Source organism: Cricetulus griseus, chromosome 3, assembly GCF_003668045.3.
Source record: "Cricetulus griseus strain 17A/GY chromosome 3, alternate assembly CriGri-PICRH-1.0, whole genome shotgun sequence".
In the NCBI taxonomy this organism is placed as follows: Eukaryota; Metazoa; Chordata; class Mammalia; order Rodentia; family Cricetidae; genus Cricetulus; species Cricetulus griseus.
In genome coordinates this window covers 70,574,610-70,595,291 of record NC_048596.1, presented here as the reverse complement: position 1 = coordinate 70,595,291, position 20,682 = coordinate 70,574,610, and the positions used below count along the sequence as shown (strand labels likewise).

The window sequence follows — 20,682 nt, the reverse complement described above, 5'->3', positions numbered from 1 at the left end:
TCCTATATTGAAGAAGGTTTTTAGTGGTTCTTGGGTAATTCAAGAATTTGTAGAATCTCCCTTCAAATAGTTTATATTTTATAAAAGAGACAGAAACACCCATAAGTAAGATAATATCTAGGACCATGCCTAGGAAATAATGTAGGAGAGTCGTGTTTACAGAATTGAGTGGGTAGACATGTTTGTGGAGTCACCATAGGCAGTGAGAAATCAAAATGGATCACTGTGAGCTCTGAGTTGAGGTCTCAGTCAACAGCTTGCATATGGAAGAGTAATCCAAAGAAATGACTGAGGACAGGGAAGGAGCCAAGTGTCACCCTGCCTGACAAGTTATAGCACAAACAGCTTCTATAGGGAAGAGCTATGAACCCACCATCCATGCAACATAGAGTCCTAGCTGCAGACTCCTGTTGGTGACCATGCCAGCAAACACTATCAACTTGAAAGGACCTAGAGTTGCCTAGGAGACACAGGAGTTTCTAGATTGAGCTAATAAAGGTGGGGAGATCCACCCTACAGGTGGGTACCCCAGTAAATGGGCTGCACAAAAAAAGGAAGGAGGTACCTTGTTCCTGACTCCATGCCTTTCCCACCATGATAGACACAAACTGTGAGCCCAAATGAAACCCTCCTTCTATAAGTTGTTTTTGTTGAGTATTTTGTGCAACAACAAGAAAAGTAACTAATATAGCAATGAATCCAATCTCTTCATTAGTCATAACAAAAACCCATGATAACGAGTAAAACTTGGGGGAAAATGTTTCTTTTGGGAACTACAGGCTACATAACCTTAAGATGGGCAACAAAAATGACTCCTTGTCTGTGACAGAAACATACTTGTGAGCTCTCATAGGTGGTTCCCTTTGCTCAGAGAAACATCTTCCAGGAATAGGCAGGCATAAAACTGCCTAATGACCATCTCTGACATTGACTTTTTTCCTCTAAGCAGGCACAGGCTCAATCATTACACTAACTTTTTCTTTACTCTTCAGCCAATGTGAAAAGTCGCCCTTCTTTACACAATGTTCCACTCTTTTAAAAACAAAATTTCCCAGGGCTGGAAAGGCAGCTCAGCAATTAACAGCACACACTGCTCTTCCAAGGACCTGGGTTCCATCCTTAGCAATCCACACTGGGTGGTATGCAACTGTCTACCCCTCTAGCTCCAGAAGATCCAACACCCTCTTCTGGCCTCTACAGGCACCTGCACTCACTTGCACATATCCACACACGGACACACACTTACATATGCTTTTTCTGCACACATTAAGATTATTCAGAGCAATCTTAGCTTCCAGAATTAGATGTTTCTACCACAGCCTCCTGATAAAAAGATAATGCTTGGGTACCAAGGAGATCCCCCTGAATCCCATAAAACCTGGTTACCCAGGACATATGACAGAACACAGTCATATGACAGCCGCAACCTCCTCAGATGACAATTTATAGGTACAAAAAGGAGACAAGCTGATTCTCCTTAACTTCGAGGAGAAAATACCCTCACTGTCATGGCTTTAAATGAGTCAAGCTAGAATAAATTGGTACTGTACTGCTGCCCAAAAGGCAAACTCACCAACAACATCAAGGTGGTATGTGTGGTTGATGGACCCGTACTCATTCTCCACTAGGCAGGTGTAATTGCCTTTGTCTGATGGGACCACACTCTCCATGATAAGGCTCCAGTGCTGATTTCGTACCTGAAAAATCCAAAGGAAAGGCTGTTGTTATTCATAACAAATATAATACCAGATACCCATAGTATGCTTTCTTGACTTAAAATGAAGTTGGCTGGGGTTTAGAGTTTAACTCAGTGAACAAAACAAGCTCAGCATGCACATAACCAGGAAGTTGTTGGAAGCAGAGAATGTAGAAGAATTGTAAACTGCCCTCTCAATCAATATTCAGAATGGTGATGAATGATAAGAAAGGTTTCCCTAGAACAGCCTAGTAAGCAGGTATTGGCATAGTACACAAAGGCGTGCCCCTGTCTTGGATTTGAGGTTTCATTAGGAGAACCCACATGGCCAAGAGGCCCAATCACTAAGCCACACAATGTCATACCTCACTGGCTACTAAAGCCAGCCTTCTAATGGGAGCCTGCAGTCCCCAGTGCACCATGTAACCACCTGGAGTCAACACTGGTGGTCACTGGCTATATGCCACACCTTCTACCTTAGCTAATTTAATTTCCCCAGAAGCCCTTGGGTCAGATCTATTCGATTCCTGGAACTTCTTGTTTCTCTCTTTGGGCCCCCAGATCTATGGAAGTCTCAAAAAGTCTCACCTGGGACCATCTCCCTGCTGGGAGATGAATAAATGGCACATTTTCCTGGTATTCCCAGAATTCCAGACATGGGAGCAAGGACTCCAAGTTACATATCCGTTTGTTTGTAAGTGCCTTGAGACTTTCCAAAGATAAGAAGTGCAGATAAAACTGACCTATTTTGAGTCCTGCCACAGCATGTCAGCTCGCACTAGGTTGTGATGTTCTCATCTTGTGAGAACCTAGAGAGTAAGGAGAGCCACCTCATAGTCACGCCCTTCTAAGAATTGAGGGCAGGCCAGTTGTCCCATAACGCACCTTCGAACAGGGGTAAGAGTATGCCAGTGACCATAACTGCAGAGTAGGGCTACTGCTGCTGAGCTCAAACCATTGTTCCCCACCAGGGTGTCACATGGTACCACTGGGATGAGGGGTCGGATCCCTCTTAACAGCACAAGCAAAGGGTTAGGAATGAGGCTGAGAAGTCACCTTGCTTAGATGCCACTGACCTTGCACAATTGTGGAGTTGCCTCAGAGTTCAGCATGGGAAGGTGGCAGAGGAAAACTAACTCAAGCAAAATAGTTGGGAAAGGGAATGAATCCGAGGACTTTAGACTGATAATGCAGACAGTCTGTGCTCTACTCAAAACAATCGCATTGGTCTCCTCAAAGGACCTGCAAGACAGCCTGAGAGGAAGCCAGATGGCTTCCTGACAGCTAAAAGTTCCCTATCCCATGCAGTATGAGTGTCCTGATGGGGAAACCTATGTCAAATTCCACAGTCTTACGGGAACCAATCTAATTCCTGTTGCAGGATGCTACCTGAAGCTGTCGCTCTAGAAGATGGGGAGGAAGGGACCAGCTCTCTTGCAGAACTCAAGGCAGACCCTCTGCATCCCAAGATCTCAGGAACATCAGAAATGACTTCTTGCCAGACACATGGAGGGCAATTTAGAGATGCAGCCACAGGCTCCAGAGTCACCAAGCCTCATAATCCAGCCTTGAGCCCTGCTGTAAATATTCAGTTCTTTGAGCCCCCGCTCAAATGTCATGTCTGTAAGCCTTTAATCATGGCAGCGCCTCACTCTGGACCCCATCCAAACTGTCAATGTCTTTCTTGTGTCTGGATTCAGACTCTGGCACATGGCATATTCCAAATGGATTTGCCCCGAACTGCTAAGGGAGGTGACGTTGGCTGTCCAAGACAACAGATCTTGGCTTGGGGCAACACAGCCAGGCAGCTGCCTTTTTGGATACCCGCCCCCCACCTCCTTTGCAGAGCACATGGTCAATTAGGTGTTTCCTTGGGTCTATGGTCTTCTAAGAAAGAACCCTTAATATTAACTTCTTGGAGACACACTACAAATACCAATAAGTTAACATGGATAAAATGCTATTACAATAAGATGATGCACATATACCGAAATGGGTATCTCCACTCTTCTAGAGCCTGGTTACTCAGTCAACACTCCACCACATGCAGTGCTGTTCATATTTTCTTTCCAACACCACTGTTCCCAAATGAATTCCTTGATACACCATCAAAGCCAAATTTTAAAGCTGTGGCATTTTTCAAACTGATGTTCTCAGAAACTGCTAACAGTGGGACTTAGATACATCTATAGTAGAGGAGAGCCTTTCGTTAATTAGTGGCTGCTTAACAGCAAGCCAAACAATAATGGCAACTCTGTAAGAAATGAGAACCAATCGGATGGTGGTGGCCCATGGCTTTAATCCCAGCAGAGGCAGAGGCAGGTGGATCTATGTGAGTTCAAGGCCTGCCTGATCTACAGAGCAAGTTCCTCCAGGACAGCAAAGGCTGTTACACAGAGAAAGTCTGAATTGAAAAACAAAACTTAAAAAGAAGAAGAAGAAGAAAGAAGGAAAGAAAGGGGGAAGAGAGAGAGGGAGAGAGAAAGGGAAACCACAGGCACCAAGTTTGGAAATGTATTAAATCAGTGTGTGTTCACCAAACTTCTGTGACCTGAAGAGGGTACCCTTGCAGCAAGCATTCGAACAGCACCATGCCCTTCAGTGTGCTCTTCTCAGAGTCTCAGATCTGCAGGGCCACAATTATTTTGTCATTTGGGTCAAATGCATATACATTGTTTTTGCTTTCAGAGAACAGGGAATGTAAATATGCACACCGCGGCCCCCCCCAAAAAAAATCTGAAAAGTTGCTCAACCTCATTAGCAATCAGAGGAATGCAAATGAAAACAATAATGAGATACTTGTTCACTAGCTGATTAACAAAAATGAGGAAGATCAGTGTCACTTTAGAACTTGGTGAGTGAATATAAGGGAATACAGACACAAATGGAAAATTGCAACATAAAGCCGGAGAAACCAGTCTGAGGAATAATTTGGTGGCACCCATTAAAATTAATGACACTTTTTGTTGTTGTTGTTTAACCTTGTTAATGCTATGTCTGGGTATCCTGTCCACAGAAAATAATCAGTCTATCCAATCAGCAAATTCAAGGTTCAGTGAGACCATGTCTCAAAAAATAAGACAGAAAGTGATTGAGGAAGACACTTGATGGCAACCTCCAGCCCCCAAATACGTACATGTGTGCACACACAGGAACACACAGACACAGGAACTGAAAAAGAAGGACTCCTCAGCCATCCGATGGGTCCTAGATCCTGCTATGGGGAATGTCCTCATCTGGATCTCTCTAGCTGACCAAGAACAAAAGGCCAGGAACAGGAGGGATCCTGCATTGAGTAACATTCCTGTAACTTTATTTTCATTCCTGCCCACAGCCAAATGTGTGTGGAATTCATCGTTATTTTCCAGCTGCCAAATAACAGAATTGGCGAGCAGAGCTTCAAAACTATGCTCACCAAGGTCTTTCTTGAAATAACATTTCAGTATTGAAACAAAGCAGACCAGAGCTAAGCCCCTGAGCTCTTTAGCTTGGAGCACAAAAAGCAGATTCCACAACTGTCCCACACCCCACCCATGTGAAGATAGAAGGTGGTCCAGACAGTTGGGGGGGGGTTGTTTTGTTTTTGCTTTTTTCTCCCAGACTCTTTCTGCTATCTCAAATCTCTCTAAGTGCCTGGAAAGGCCTCAGCTACTACGTTCAGGTGACAACAGGGAATGAAGAATTAACATCAATTCAGAACCAAACATATCATCAGAGAATCAAAGGCCAAAGGCCCCAACTGTCACCTGGATGTTTGGCTTCCTCATTGCAAAACAAGAAAATATTCAAAGATTTCCAAATACCCAGGTGTTCCCTACCAAGTGGAATAAACATCCAGAAGCTGCACCCTGAGCCAGCTCGAAGGAGGTGTCCATGTGACAACAGATGCCCCTGTGACTTCCCAGAAAACAGCCATCACTGTAACCTGGGCTTCGGAAATGTGGCCTATGAATACACCCTCTGTTGTTAAGATATGGGGCTTATTTCCAGAAGGCTCCTAGGGATGTCAAACCATGCCTTCCAAATGTAATTGTGCATGGGGTTCACACGTGTGGAGGGACTGGCACTTGGAGCTACTTGTCATCTCCCAGAAATGAAGGCAAACACTTGTTAATGCTTAAACCGGCATTGATGGGTAGCAGTTTGCTTTGCAGGGGGTTGTCCAGAGAGCAGCGCTGCACCATCAGACCCTGTACCACTACCAGTGGAAACAGAATCTTCACTCTGCCCAGTCAACAACCCCTGAATCGACACAGAGGCCATGCGACTTACTCTGCAAAATGAAAGGGTACCTTGGCAGCCTGTTGCCTGAAGGTGCTAACAAAGTGGGTGGCAGCAGGTCACCCAACACCTTTTGCACTCAGCTCTTTAGCAATGCTAACCTTCAAAACCTACACAGAGAACTGTCACATGATCCAGCAAGTCCTCTAAATGTATACCCCAAAGAACTGAAAGCAAGGGCTCAGACACATGAGCATAAATTATAACAAAAGGGGTAGGTACATACATTTGATGAAATATTAATCAACCATCAACATGAATTAAGTTAAACAATATGGTATTATAGGTATTCTAGGACAATTTTTGGTGTTTTATTTTTAAATCTCAACCCAGAGAGGTGACAGAGTTGGAAGAACAAATACACACACTGAGAAAGAGAGAGAGGGAGAGAGGGGATAGAGAGAGAGACACACACACACACAGAGAGAGAGAGAGAGAGAGAGAGAGAGAGAGAGAGAGAGAGAGAGAGAGAGAGAGAGAGAGAGCGCACGCACACAAACCATGCTTCTGGTCAAGCTTGACTTCACTGCCATCCCCCTCATCTCTCTGCACTACTAAAGAAAATAGGTACATACAGTGGCGCGTTCCTATTATCTAGCACTAAGGAGGTAGAGGCAGGAGAATTGAGTTCAAGGACAGCCTGGGTTACAGTACAGTAAGTTGGAGATCAGTCTTTGCTACCCAGTATGTCTCTAATTAAATGGAAGACTAAGTGTAGAATGCCAAATATTTCTACACTGAAATTAGTCTGGGTCCTTTTGGGGGTGGAGGTTGTTTTTGTTTTTTTTCCTTCAAGACAGGGTTTCTCTGTGTAGCTTTAGCAGTCCTGGAACTTGATCTGTATACCAGTCTGGCCTCAAACTCACAGAGATCCGCCTGCCTCCCCCTTTTAAAAATAATTATTTGATTTTAATCCTATGTATTATGTAGGAAAGGTATGTGGATGTCAGGGCTGGTGCCCTCAGAGGCCAGAGGCACACCAAATCTTTGGGTGCTGGGAACTAAACACGGACTCTGTACAAGAACAGCTCTTAGCCATGGACCATCCCTCCATCCCGAGTTTTGTTCCCATTTTTTAATTCTCTGATCTCAAGTGATTTTGTGTTTTCCCTTCTTCATAAGATGGCCCAATGCACAAGTCCTTCCAAAGCATGCTGGGGTGTGGTGGCCAAGGGCCACAAAGCCATAAACCAGTAAGAAAAGCTTGCAGGACTGGCCTGGCCATCAAAGCCGAAGAGGGCTCCAGAATGACAGGGTTCTGAAGAAACAAGAAAAGTTGCACAAATAACCAATGTTCCTTTACGGAAACTCCCAGGTCTTTCTGGAAAAACATACTGTGGAAAACTTGACACCTTGCTTCATTAAGAGGCAAACAGGCAGGAACCAGAGGAGTTGGGGGTTGAGACTTGGCAGGTCCTCTCTGTGGGGTTTGAGTTAGGTAGGTCTGTCTCTTCAGTTAAGTATCTCTTGTATGATGACCTGGGCTCAATGGGTAAAGGCAATTACCTCCAAGAGTGACGGCTCAAGTGTGATTCCCTAGGACCCATCTGGTGGAAGAGAACCAACTCCCTCCCACAGGTTGTCCTCTGGCCTCCACATGACATGCCCCCCCCCAAACACACACTCACTCAAATAAATAAGCTTTCTTGCTTTGAAGTATGTCTCTCCTTTCCAGTTCTAAGGGATGCGAAGCTACAGCCTGTTTCACACAGCACCTCTGGTCAAATGTTGGCAGGTGTATTTGTTTAGAAGTTCACATAGCAATGAAGAAAATATCTAAAGGAGAATTCTACACTGGAACCAAGATACCCAACATTGTGCCATGAAGGCCCTGGTGAAGAATACAGTAGACAGGTGTCAGGCAGGCAGTTACACCAGGAGGGAGACTCAGCCCCGGGAGAAGGTGTTGGTTGAGGGACCTCCCATGCTTTATGACCCAGGAAGATGGGGCAGGTTTAACACATCTTCAGCAAGAATTATGCTGTAGGGAACCATGTCTGTCTCAGAAGCCCTGGGGGCTCCACAGAATTTCTAAATTTCCAATATCACCATAATGAATGTCACACTGGTATCAACCTTAATTGCCCTGTTGTGAAAATCTCTATTGCACCATCATTTACATTGGACAGGTCACCTCAGGGGCCACCAAGCCACAACCTCCTCCTGCATGCACCAGAGAGAGATCAGGACCACACATTCCAAAGGCCAGCTTTGCCTTTGTCCTTTTTACCCCTTTCCTTTATCTTTTAGGGGGTAGGCATGCATAAACACATGTCCGTGTGCAAACATGTACAGATTCCAGAGGTGAAATTTGGGTAACCCCCTCCCCACCTAATTTTTTGAGACAAGATATCTCCCCAAAACCTGAGGATCACTGATTTAACAAGACTAGCTGGCCAGGGTACTCCTGTCCTGGATCACAGACAGGCACACACCAGCAAATCTGGCTTTTTTCGTGAGTATTGAACTCGGATCCTCATGTTTGCACAGCAAATACTTTACCAGCTGAGTCATCTCCCCAGCACTCAAAAAAAAAAACTTTTTTTTTAAACACCAAAATGTCCTTTAGACATTTAGAGTTTTGCCCCTATTCATTCAAATTCCTTTTTCCTTGCCTCCAGTAGCAGCTCAAACACTAATTAACAAAAACTCTCTGGGTGGGGTGGAAGGGTTGGAGAAATGGCCCAACTTTAAGAGCATTTGCTACTCTTGCAGAGGACCCAGCACCCACATGGCAGCTAACAACTGCCATTCCAGTTACAGAGATCTCATGCCTTCTTCTGACCTCAGAGGGCACCAGGCAGGCATGTGTGCACAAACATACATGCAGGCCATATTCATACACATAAAACAAATTAGATAAATCTTTTTTAAAAAAAATGGTCTGGGCATGTGTCCTCACGGGCTACAGCCATTCTCCCAGGTCCTTCTCGGTGTTCTTATTTAGCACGACATTGTCATGGGTAATTAAAACTATCTGCACCTGTTAAAAATCAAGGGCATTCCCTCATTAAGCCCCTGTGTCTAACAGCTCCATAATCGTAATCACTCGTTCACATTTGCAAAATGTTCCTTATCCATAATAATGATGTACAGCCCATTTATTTTAAGACCAAGAGTCTCTGGAGACTCATGGACTCACTTTGTACCTGCTTAGAGGTTATCTTCCTGGGCAGAATTCAGATTCTGATCACCATTCTCACAGTAAAACCGCACATATAAATAGTTCAGACTGCATCAGTTCTAGGAGTTTCCGAAAGCCAAAGTGGTAAGCCAATCAGGGGGGCCGGAGTTTCAATGGCCTGACCCTCCTTTTCTTTTATAATTTATTTAACTTTATTTTATGTGCATTGGTGTGAAGGGATGAGGTCCCTTAGAATTGAGGTTACAGACAATTGTGAGCCATCATGTGGGTGTTGGGAATTGAACCTGGGTCCTCTGGAAGGGCAGCCAGTGCTCTTAACTGCTGAGCCATCTCTCCAGCCCCCGTAACCCTCATTTTCTAAGCAGCCATGACTAATAATATCTTTGTCTATTTGTTATTGTTATGTATTTATTTTAGGGTTTAAACTAAGAAGAAAAGGACAAATCGACCTCATGACTCCTGCTTCTATCAACAAGCAGAAGTCACAGTTGATGACTTTAGAGTTTCCATGTCTTTGGTCCAGCAGACCTGCCCTTCTTTGTTCCTACACTCAACTGTCCCCAATCTAGAGACAGACTTAATAGGCTTCCCCCCCCATCTTCCTCTGGGTTTGGGCCTCCACATGATCATTTTTAAATGTTAAAACCAAAGGGCAAAAATTATTGCAGAAGCAAATAAACCTTAGAAGATGAAAGACTGTTCAGCCAGCTCCAGACCTCTGACAACAGAAAGGAAGCACACATAAGCTCATGAGGATGGCACGGGGCTGGGTACCACAGTACCAGATTACACACAGGGAGAGGCCGTTCTTCCACACACCCAACGCCACCTCCTCAAACACCTCTTCCACCTGGCTTTTAAGAACTGGGCCTTGGTGCCTTCTATTTACCCATGCTGAAGTTACTTGGATGGTCTTAGTGATGCCAATGCTCTTGGCATTCATGCCCTTGGCTCATCTCCTCCCTAGGGACATGTTTAATAAAAGGAAGAGCAAAAGTGCTGGGACATTGCTTCCACGATAAAGTTACAGAAGGCTGTGACATACTTGTTCCTCCACTCCAGCTCCTTTGTCTGATTACCCTGAAGATGACAGCTGTCATGCTGTCACCTGCTTTGTGTTGGCCCATGTGGCAAGAAAGTGAATCCTAATGGCAACTGAACAGTTCCTTCCCTGGTGTATCCTTTGAGGGAAAACCCAGCCTTAACAAAAACCTTGCACAGACCCCACTAGGCTGCACTGGGGTGTGCCATAAAACTGTGAAGTATTGACTGTAAAGTCATAACCTGGAGCAACTTGTTCCGCGACAACTGATTAACTAATACACCCCCACCTCTTCCAAATGCACAGCAGACTTTCATCATGAGGTTTCCTTAAATCCTCTTTACATACAAATTCTTAAAATTCTATCCATGCTGAATAGAAAATTCCATCTCTCTATTATGAAAAAACAAACCTTTCCAACTAATCCTCAAACCTTTCCCTGTTCCTCTTTTTTGTTTGTTTGCTTTTGGTAGTTGTTGTTGTTGTATGTAGCCCTGGCTATCCTGGAGCTCACTATGTAGTCCAGGCTAGCTTTGAACTCAAAAGAGATCTGCCTGCCTCTGACACCTGAGTCCTCTGATTAAAGGCATATGCTACTACCTCTGGCTTCCCTGGCTCTCCTGTATCTTTATTCTGTCATTGTGCTAAAATTACATTTCCTTGCCTATTCTCCCAGTGTGCTAATACCACATTTCCTTTTATGCCCAGCAGATGCTGCATGGACTTGTGACTTCATCTTTTTCAGTAGACTCCCAATACCAGCTCTTAAGTTGGCCTCCTTGCCAATCCAGGGCACCTCTGACTTGAAGCCACTCCCAGCCCTGCTTGCTTTAGCTTCTCTAGTGCCTAGGCAGTGTCCTATATAAGGATATTCAACCAGTGATGCTGAATGGATGAATAGAACAATAAGGAGTATCCCCAGGAATGTTCAATCAATGATGCTGAATGGGTAAGCAAAACTATACTTAGCAACCCAAGGAGCCTTCTCAGGGATGTCACAGAGATCCTTCGGCCCAACTCCCCACTGAGTGATGAGACTAAGTTTTTAGGCCATTCTCACCATTCTCTAATGGGCCCTTGAACATTTCTGGTGATGGAGGATGGGGGTGTGGAGGGCCTGCCTTTGTCATTGTCTATCATCCCCCCCTGCTAAGGAATACTAGTTCATACTCCCTCCTCTAATCCAAGCTATTCAATCTTAATATAACCCTGCCCTCACAGGGCAGCTGCACCAGTTCGAGTTTTACAGACCATAAAGCATATAGAAAACAGACCCTCAACTTTCGACCCCCTGGTTATTAAACTTTCCTTATGTAAAGAAGAATGCAAATGGGAACTAACTTTAAAATTACAGGGGTGTCCAGGGTGATCTTTTAAACTTATAAAACCATGACGTGATCAATTACAATAATTATGTCTTCTTAAAAATACATATTCCTTCTGGTCCTGCCAACTTCAGAGGACTTTAAAAAAATAAACAATTCAGAAATGCAGGGCTTTAGATAAAAGCTCAGTCCTACCTTATAGCCTCCAATGCGATGCTCCTGCTTAAATTCCTTCCCGTTTTTTAGCCACCTCATTGTGGGTGTTGGATTCCCCCCAGCTGGACAGCGGAACTTCACAGTGTTGGCGGCAGGGACAGCATGCAGCCGCTTCTCCATCTTTTCTGTGTTGGTCCAGTATGGTGCTCCTGAATTGGAAGACAATGAAATGCACATAGATGAAGGGATAGCTTCATCAATGCCAGAAAGGTAAGACTGCTTCATTGTAGGAAAGGATCTGATTTTCTTTTGACTCTTTGAATAATATTTATGTTAGGAAAATATTTTCAGAAGTCTGGTCCAGCTGGCCTCGCAGAAGGTCCCCAGAGGGGCTGCTTATTGGGTTATGATTATTAACAGGGAAAAAGGGATTCAAAGCACCTTCTCTCTTGCTCCTATCTGGTGCCAAAAAATAATTTCATGTCAAATCATGCTTTGAAATGCTATTTTAGATTCACAGAAACATCCCATGTAATAGCAAGGGTCCAGGCCTCCAAAAACACATCATTTTAGATCACCACGCCTATTAAATGGTCATATATACACACTGCAAAAATAAACTGTCCTTGGGGACCACATAAACTTACCCATCAGAACTTTCTTTCTGTGTGGGCATGGGTAGAGGGGTGTTCATGTGTGTATGGGTGCATGTGCACGTGTGTGAGGCTAGAGGTCAACCTTAGGTGACGTTCCTCCAGAGGCAAGATCTCTTGGTGGCCTGGAACTTACCCAGTAAGTTAAGCTGGACCACACTGAGCCCCCAGGGATCTATATGTCTCCATTTCCCCAGCATTGGGATTACATGCATGTGCCATCATGCCAGGCTTTTCTAACATGGGTTCATGGGGATCTAACCCAAGCCCTCCTACTTACAGAGCAAGTCCCTTACCTACTGATCTAACACTCTAGCCAGCCCCAAGCAGTCTTGCAAATGGCAATCAATAGCATAAGTTTTCATCTTAGCATATAAAATAATCCTAGGAGCCAACATTAATTTCCTAGCACCTTATACAATAAATCAAAATACTGTATTGCTAAGAATATCTTTTTTTTTAATGAAAGAGATCTTTTCTCTTTCCACTAGTGGGTTGTGAATACTATTGTCATGCCTAAGCTTAGTAGGAGGCAAGTAATCAAATGCTAAATAAAGTCACAGCTCCTAAATGTCCCTCACAGTCATAGGTTCAGTGATTTTTCTTTTTTTAAGCTTAGAAAAAGAGGTAGAGGTTTCATTGACCAAGTAACAAGTAAAGTACATTTTACAAACAGGTGCCACATCATCAATCCAGAATGCTGCTATTGACTCTTCATGCCTGTACTAATGGCTTTAGTGACCCAATGTTTGTTTGCCAAGCATTGTTCCAAGAGCTTGCACATGCTTAGCATGTGATCCTCCCAACAACTCAATGAGGAGCTATTATCACCCCTGTTGCAGGTCAAGGAAACTGAGGTACTGAGACCTTAGCTGCAAATTGCAACAGCACTAAAAATCATGCAACTCAGATTTCACCAAGATCGGCCTGATGCCCAAGTCCCAGTTCTTTGCCCCAGTCTCCTTGCTAAAACAGACTAGCTTCACCAGGAAGTCAATCATACTTTCTAGACACTGAAAAACTAGACTCTCAGACAGTCAGTTGGGGCAAACACTTCAACCTTCAGTATTGTCCAGAACTTCCACTGAAACACTGGACAACAATTATGCTTTCCACACAATGAGGGTCAGCAGAAGCAGCACACACACTCCACAAACCAGAGGCAAAATGGTCACAGCCAGGAAACATATTTGGCAGTCTCCTCTCTGGCATATGCTGGGAGAGGTTCAACCTGAACAGCCAGGCTCTCCTGTTACAATCCCTCTCTGGAGTAACCGCCCCTGCCCCTGGCCACCTTGCCCTTGCTTTTGACTCCTGCTTTGAGAGGCAGAGCTGAGATGTCTTATCAAGGGCCCACTGTAGCTTCTTCATGCTAATGCATTCCCAAGGGTCAAGGTGGTGGGATTTGGGTAGCAACCTCATGACACCAAGACTGCAAAAGCACAGCTGCTCGCCCATTTGGAGCAGAGGGAAAACAGAGAGGTAGGGGAGGAGAGGGGACCGGAAGGGAGGGGAAGGGGAAGGGGAAGGAAGCCAAATGAGAAGAGGCTGCCCAATTTCCTTTTACTCCAGTTGCATTTGTGATATGCATCTTGAGGACCTTGTCACTTGGGTACTGGATGCTTGTAAACACATCTATTCTCCTAAGAGTTCACCAGGGGACCACTGGACTCCTACTTATCACAAGACCCCAAGGACCTGGCATACCCTGAAACAATCTCAATCATCTTTCATTTTAAAAGCTTCTACTTAGAAAAATCCACCCAAAGCCACTGAAAGCAGTCATTGAGATCCCAAAATAAATAATGAGCTTTGTCCCTACACAAAGACTTTAACAAATCTGACCTAAATGAAAAGCATACCTCATGCTGTCAGGTGTCTGGACTCATGTCATCTGTTTAAGTAAACACAATGGCCTATTCACATGAATTAGCTAAATATTAATGCAGTCACTCTTTCAGATAGCATCAATTACTGCTGGGCTGAGCTCTGGAATGTCCTTTCAAAAAAAAAAACATAAAAGAAATCAACAAATAGGTGCTTACAAACCATTAGGCATTATTTTCATGTTCTCTGAGATCAAAAAGAAGGGTTGGCCTCAGGAACTCGGAATGTTCTTTTCCACTCTAAGCTATCAATGAGGCTGCACCACCACAGGGGCTGCCCCCCAGCCACGCGCAACACACTGTCCTGACTTGTGCCAACAGCACACTGGCAACCCAAGAACTCAAGCCTTTGTCCTGGTAGCTAAGGCATGACTTAAGGAATAGGCTTTAAAAAATAAAAAAATAAAAAAGCTCTGGGATTTCTAACAGGTACCTGCTTCCCTAGAGTTAAACTCTATCTGGTAGGTCTGCTCTCACAAAACAGACACTGGCCACACACCACAGTGTGGGCAATGCTTCTTGCCTCAGCCTCAGAGACCCATGGTGGGTGGGGTCACTATGAAATCCAATCACTATAAGGCTGTAGATGGAACTGAATTTCACAACAGTTCTCTCGGAGCTGAAAGGTCATTGAGCTAACTTGTTCAAGGTACCAGTGTGTCAGGGAACCGCCATCCCAATGCTCTGCCAAGCTCCTGATATTCTGGCCACTGACACTCTACTGAGTGCTACATCGAGGCAACAGCCTTTGCAACTGAGCCTCCCCTTAGGATGGCAAGTGTGCATATTTCTAAAAAAAAAAAAAAAACAATGCTTGCAGAAGAGATAAAACTGTTTTATTATTAGCAATAACACATTTTTAATTGTATGGCTCTTCCTGATATAAACGTAAAGGATGTACATAATCTAGAAAAACAACACTTCTATACGACCATCCTATTGTGCTTCCTTCCGCAGCAGCCTCCTGTCCTTTGAGACAGTCTTGTTATGTAGCCCAGGCTGGCAGCAAACTCAAAATCCTGCCTCATCCTCCCTCCTGCTGGATTCGCAGGTCTAACACTCCAGACTCTCCAGACGCCTCAATATTCCCAACCATTTCCACAAAGTAACCACCTACAAACATCCAGGCACCAAAGAAGTAGAGTGTAGAGTATACATCCAAAGAGACAAGGGCCAGGCATCTTAGAGAAGCCAAGCCAGCCTCTTCCCTACCAAAGCTTGAGAGCATTTCAACAACCCCACATGGAGCAGGAACTGCTGCAACAGAGTAAAAGCCTGTAGATGCAGAGACCATCCTGGTACCTAGCAGATGGCCACACACTGGCTATTCAACAACCTTACTAGAACTGGAATCGGCAAGCCAAGAACGCATGAGGCTGTCTGAAATCAGGATGGTGAGCAGCTGCTTTCTATGCCTCCCTCAGGAATGTGCAACATGTACTCAAAGTCACCTGGTTGATAAGAGGGAATTGTGGGACAGACCTCCAAAGGCAGAAAAAGTGAAGCATACCAAGTCACTTGTGAAGCAAATGAATGGGCTTCTCTTTGGCTCTGACATTCTTAGATCTCCTCTGGGTATACACAGCAAAAGAAAAAATGTCCTGTTGGTCACAAAATACTAGCAATAAGCAAATCAAAAGAACAGTGAGATGCAGCATAACAAAGAAGTAAAATCCAATCAGAAAGATGCAGTCAACCCACTGAGAACCATCCTCCTTTATACCAGCATTGATCAGCTCTAGGTATCGTGTTAAGGACATTTTCACTCTGCTATAATGCTTCTGAGTAAAGAGAGGTCCTAACTCCATGCACAATCCTTCCAAGTACCCCACAGCAATCCTTAACCATTCTGTCCCACCAAGGAGGTCCACACTTCTTCCTCTGCAAGGGCTGATTCTTCCTCACTTATGCCAGCTTCCCCACTGGGTGTCCATCCTTGAAAGTACACCTGCTGGTGGTTGCCAGCTAGCAAGCAGAGAATGAAACAGGCCACAGCTTGTGTAGCAGACTGAGTGGAAGGATGGATGATGGGGCAAAGCTTTACTATAAACCAGGGAAGCTGTCCTGATAAGGTTCCAATATTCTTTCCAGGCATCCATGTGCTACTCAGGTATTGATTTTGTCAACAGATGGTAGGACTACAGGGGTTTTTGACCCTGCAATTTAAACTTAATGATAAAAGGTAAGCTGTTGGGCCTGCCTCATAAAAACCCTTACACGGCCAAGTATTGACATCTAAGGTTTACAAGATGTTCCCTGTCCAGAAGCAAAAAGCAAGCACAGCCCAATATTTTAAAGGAAAAACAGAGAATCATATTACAATGTTCCTCCATCTGGCTTAATGGCTGCCAGGATCAATGTCACCCAGAAAGGTTAAGTGATTTGATCAAGGTCACAAAGCCAGAGGCCGGGCCAAGGCTAGCCCCCAGTCTCCAGCTCCCTTAGCAATGCTCTCCAACCACAGCAGCCTGCCCTGTGAACTCTCCCACAGTAATTAAGTCAAAAGTTCACGATTTATGTGAGCCGGGGACGCTGATGACTGCCAACTTTATTTTTATTGATGCAGAAATTTTAAAACACACAGGCTGTTTCAGCTCTTAGATCAAGTCTCCCCAACTCCCTAAAGCCTCACTAAGGCCCCTGCCTTAAGTCTATAATTAGGGCTTTTAAAAATATCACTAATCAGGACATCTGAATGCTATGCCCACTGATGTGTTTGGTTTTTGGTTTTGTTTTGTTTTTTTAATGTCACTATTCTTGCAATAGACTGTCATTCATCTGCTTTTGGTTTGATATAAACTGAGAAAAACCAAATCTAGCAGAGTGAGAGATGGACTGGGGTGGGAGATAACTTAGAAAAGAGTTGTCTTAGTCACTGTTCTAGTGCTGTGAGGAGACACCATGGCCAAGGCAACTTTTATAAGAGAAAACATTTAACTGGGACTTGCTTGCAGTTTCAGAGGCTTAGTCCATTATCATCATGGTGCTGGAGAAGCAGAGAGCTCTACATCCTGATCCATAGGCAGAAAGAAAGAGAGACTGACAAGGGTTTTTGAAACCTCAAAGCCCATCCCCAGTGGCACACTTTCTCCACCAAGCCCACACCTCCTAATCCTTCTCAAATAGAGCCACACCCTGGTGACTAAACATTCAAATATATGAACCTTTGGGGTCAATGCTATTCAAACCACCACAGGTACAATCTGGCTTCTAGAAATTTCTATCAAACAGCCCACTGACCAGTGAGGTGTTTAATCCACATGGTGGGGAGTGGGGGTGTCAGTCACTCACAAGAGAAATGACTAGAGTACCCTGGGAGGCTCCATGGAATTCCCAACCACTGACAGTGCAGCTGGCCAGGGGAAGTTTCACCATCAGCACCTTCTGCCTGAACCCACCAACTGATGAGGTTTCCATTTGGAGGAACTTCCAGAACAGTCGGACAGCCTACATACTTCGTCTTCTTCACTCTTTTTAATCCCTACATTCACCAACTTGAATGCCATCTCTACCAAGTTTTAAAAAACAAAAATATCAGAGCAATGGTGACTCGGGACTGTTAGCAGCAACAGGGTAACCCGTAAAGAGCCTGGGATCTCAGAGCTCTGTACTTTGGTTTTCCCTAGTTCCTCCTAGCCCTCCCCCTGGAAAAAGAAGAAAATAAGACCACCACCTTTCTCTTTCAGGTGGAGTAAGTGACATTTGCAGGTCTCAACAAAGATGAAACCTAAATGGAAAAATCCCTTGTCGCTGGAAAGGTCAACAATAGGAATCTTGACACTGCTGTCCTGCTGTGGTCCCCTCCAGTTAAGCAACAGAGCCAAACAAGATCCAAACAAGAATTAACTCTAAGAATCTTCTGAAACAATCACTTTAAACACAAGCTCCAGGAAATAATTTTTTTAAACCTCCATAAATCTGCTGCCAGATAATCTACAAAGAGACTTAAATTCCCAGGAACGGCAAGAACTAGGCAAGTTACCTTTCCCGAGCTAATGCATAAATGCAGAACCTTCTATGGCCTTCAATCTGGCTGTGTTTCAAAAATCAGCATTTGAATTGGTAACATTTGGTCCAGAGAAAGCAAGTTAAGTTGAGCCTATGCTTATGTTGACATCACAAGATTGCTCAGGAGAGTGAGCTGGTGCTGGCAAGGTGTGAGGACGTCATCTAGTCAGCTACTAAAAATATGGCCTGGGGATTCCCTTCACACCTGTGATAGAAGGCCTTGACTTTAAAGGGGATGAGGGGCCCTATCCATCCAGCCGGCCCATGCAGGGACGTACAGTGCATGCATAACAGCATGCTAGAAGATGCTAAATTTTAAAGGGGTCTTATGATCACTAGGTTTGAGAAATCCTGGAAAAGAACACTACTAAACAGACGTTTTACCAGCAGACCCCATAGAGCACGGATGGTGCTGTTGGACTCAGCCTCTAAGCCAGGGTAACAGCACGAGGTGTTTCCTAAACTTGCTACAATGTTCAAGTCCCTTTCAGCAGAGGCTTAGTCTAAACTAGGGTTCCAGAGAATATCCTTTGAAAAACGATGGCTTGGTTTCTTCATACATAGACCAGATCTGAACACCACTCTGCTTTAGGTGGCACCCATAAAGATTCTTGGGAAGGCTGTAAAAACAAACAAACAAAAAAAAACATTCATTCTACACCAGGCTGGTCCTTGCTCTCAAGAAACCAATGGGTTACTGAAAAAGGCAATGCCAGGTCATACGGTAGACAATGTCACAAAGTAGAACAGATGAGTTCCCAGAGCTTATATGAACTTATGAACGAGATAGACTCCACTCCCTCAGCGAGATCAACAAGAGGAGAGTAAAAAGTTAGGAGCAAACCAAACATCCAACAATATCCACCTGAAAACTGAACATCACCTGAAAACTGAACATAGTAAGATACTAAAGCTACCAGCTCCTTAGCCAAAACTGCACTGTTGGGCCTCATGCCTCTTCATTCTTTTTCTGAAACATGATGTGCATGGGAGGGGGTGTATGTGCATGTATGCACATGCATGCTGACTGGGCTGGCTTATTTTATGCCAACTTGACACAAGCTAGAGTCATTGGAGAAGAGGGAGCCTCAACTAAGAAAATGAGATCCAGCTGTAGGCAAGCCTGTAGTGCATTTTCTTAATTAACGATTGATGGGGACAGGTCCAGCCCACTGTGTGTGGCCCCACCCCTGGACTAGTGGTCCTGGGTTCTACAAGAAAGTAAGCTGAGCAAGCCATGGAGAGCAAGCCTGTAAGCAGCATCCCTCCATGGCCTCTGCATCAGCTCCTGCCTCCAGGTTCCCATCCTGAGTTCCTTCCCTCACTGCTTTTGAGTGAAACAAACCCTTTCCTCCCCAGCTTGCTTTTGGTCATGGTGGTTCATCACAGCAATAGTAACCCTAACTAAGACCTTGAGTGTGGGAGTCTGATCTCCATCTATCAAATGGGTTCCAAGAACTAATTCAGGTCATCAGGCTCGGTGACAAGCACCTCTCTACCCGCTGGACCATGTCCCAGCCCTCTTCTTAATTCTTGGTTGTTGTTTCTGTGCTTGGACTTGGTACCATGCTTCCTAACTCTACACAGAACCTCTGCTGTTCAGGGAAGCTTGTCTTCCTACATCGAACCAACAAAACCAGATAAATGACCATCTAGCAATCTGGCAGAAGGAATCACTTGGACATTTTTCAAGATGGACAACACAAACTTAAAACATGGAATGTTCCAGAAGGAAGAAGGAAAATGGTGCTGACAAAACCCAAGACTACCACAGTCGGCACTGTCATGGGAGTACCACTGGCTAACTTGAATATTCAAGTACATTCCGTGGCATCTCCAGACAACAGAGGCAGCAGGGGATTCAATATGGACACAAGGATGTTTCCAGGTGTCTAAAAATGCAGAGAATTCAGAGCCTCTGCATTTTTGATAGTAATCAGGTCAGGCATTTGACACTTGAGGTGGCAAAAAAAAAAAAAAAGTTTGAATAGTAATATCCCCTTTCCCTCCTTGCCAAATATCCTAGTCCCAGCATTCTTTTGGTCCACACTCACAGCCACAGCTGCTTAATCTCAGCTGCCCCAGGCTGCACCTGTGAATCAGACCAAGCTAATCACACTAACAGATGGCAGTGGCCAAGTAGCCAGCTAAGAACTGCTATCTCTTTAAATAGCACTAATGTTTCACAGGCCCCTCCCTGCAGCAGTAATCCTGGTACAGCTAACACCAGCCCTTAATCACCACACAGCACCCATCTTAGGGACAGAACTGGTGTCATTTGAGAGCTAATTACCAAAAGCCCCACTGCAAGGTGAAAGTGTGGCAACCTCTCTATGGGGTGGCACCATTACACACCATGCTCTGCAGCCTGGCCCTTCTACACAGATGCTGAGCAGTCAGGAAAGAAGTCACAGCAATAGCCCCAGAGGTCCCCATCAGGCAAACTCGGAGACAGTAGGAGATTCCAATCACTCAGCTTTGGTTGTTACA

At 44.6% G+C, this 20,682-nt stretch overlaps 1 protein-coding gene across 8 annotated transcripts in view; it reads right to left on the bottom strand.

The window, feature by feature from the left end:
• Fgfr2 (fibroblast growth factor receptor 2) overlaps positions 1-20,682 on the bottom strand; it is a 101,991-nt gene that overhangs the window by 56,461 nt on the left and 24,848 nt on the right. For all 8 annotated transcript variants that reach the window (XM_035442164.1, XM_035442166.1, XM_035442165.1 and 5 more), the window contains 2 exons: positions 11,685-11,854; positions 1,574-1,697 (listed from right to left, as the gene is read on the bottom strand). In XM_035442164.1, coding sequence (XP_035298055.1) covers positions 1,574-1,697; positions 11,685-11,854 — 294 coding nt within the window. The remainder of the gene's footprint in view (positions 1-1,573; positions 1,698-11,684; positions 11,855-20,682) is intronic.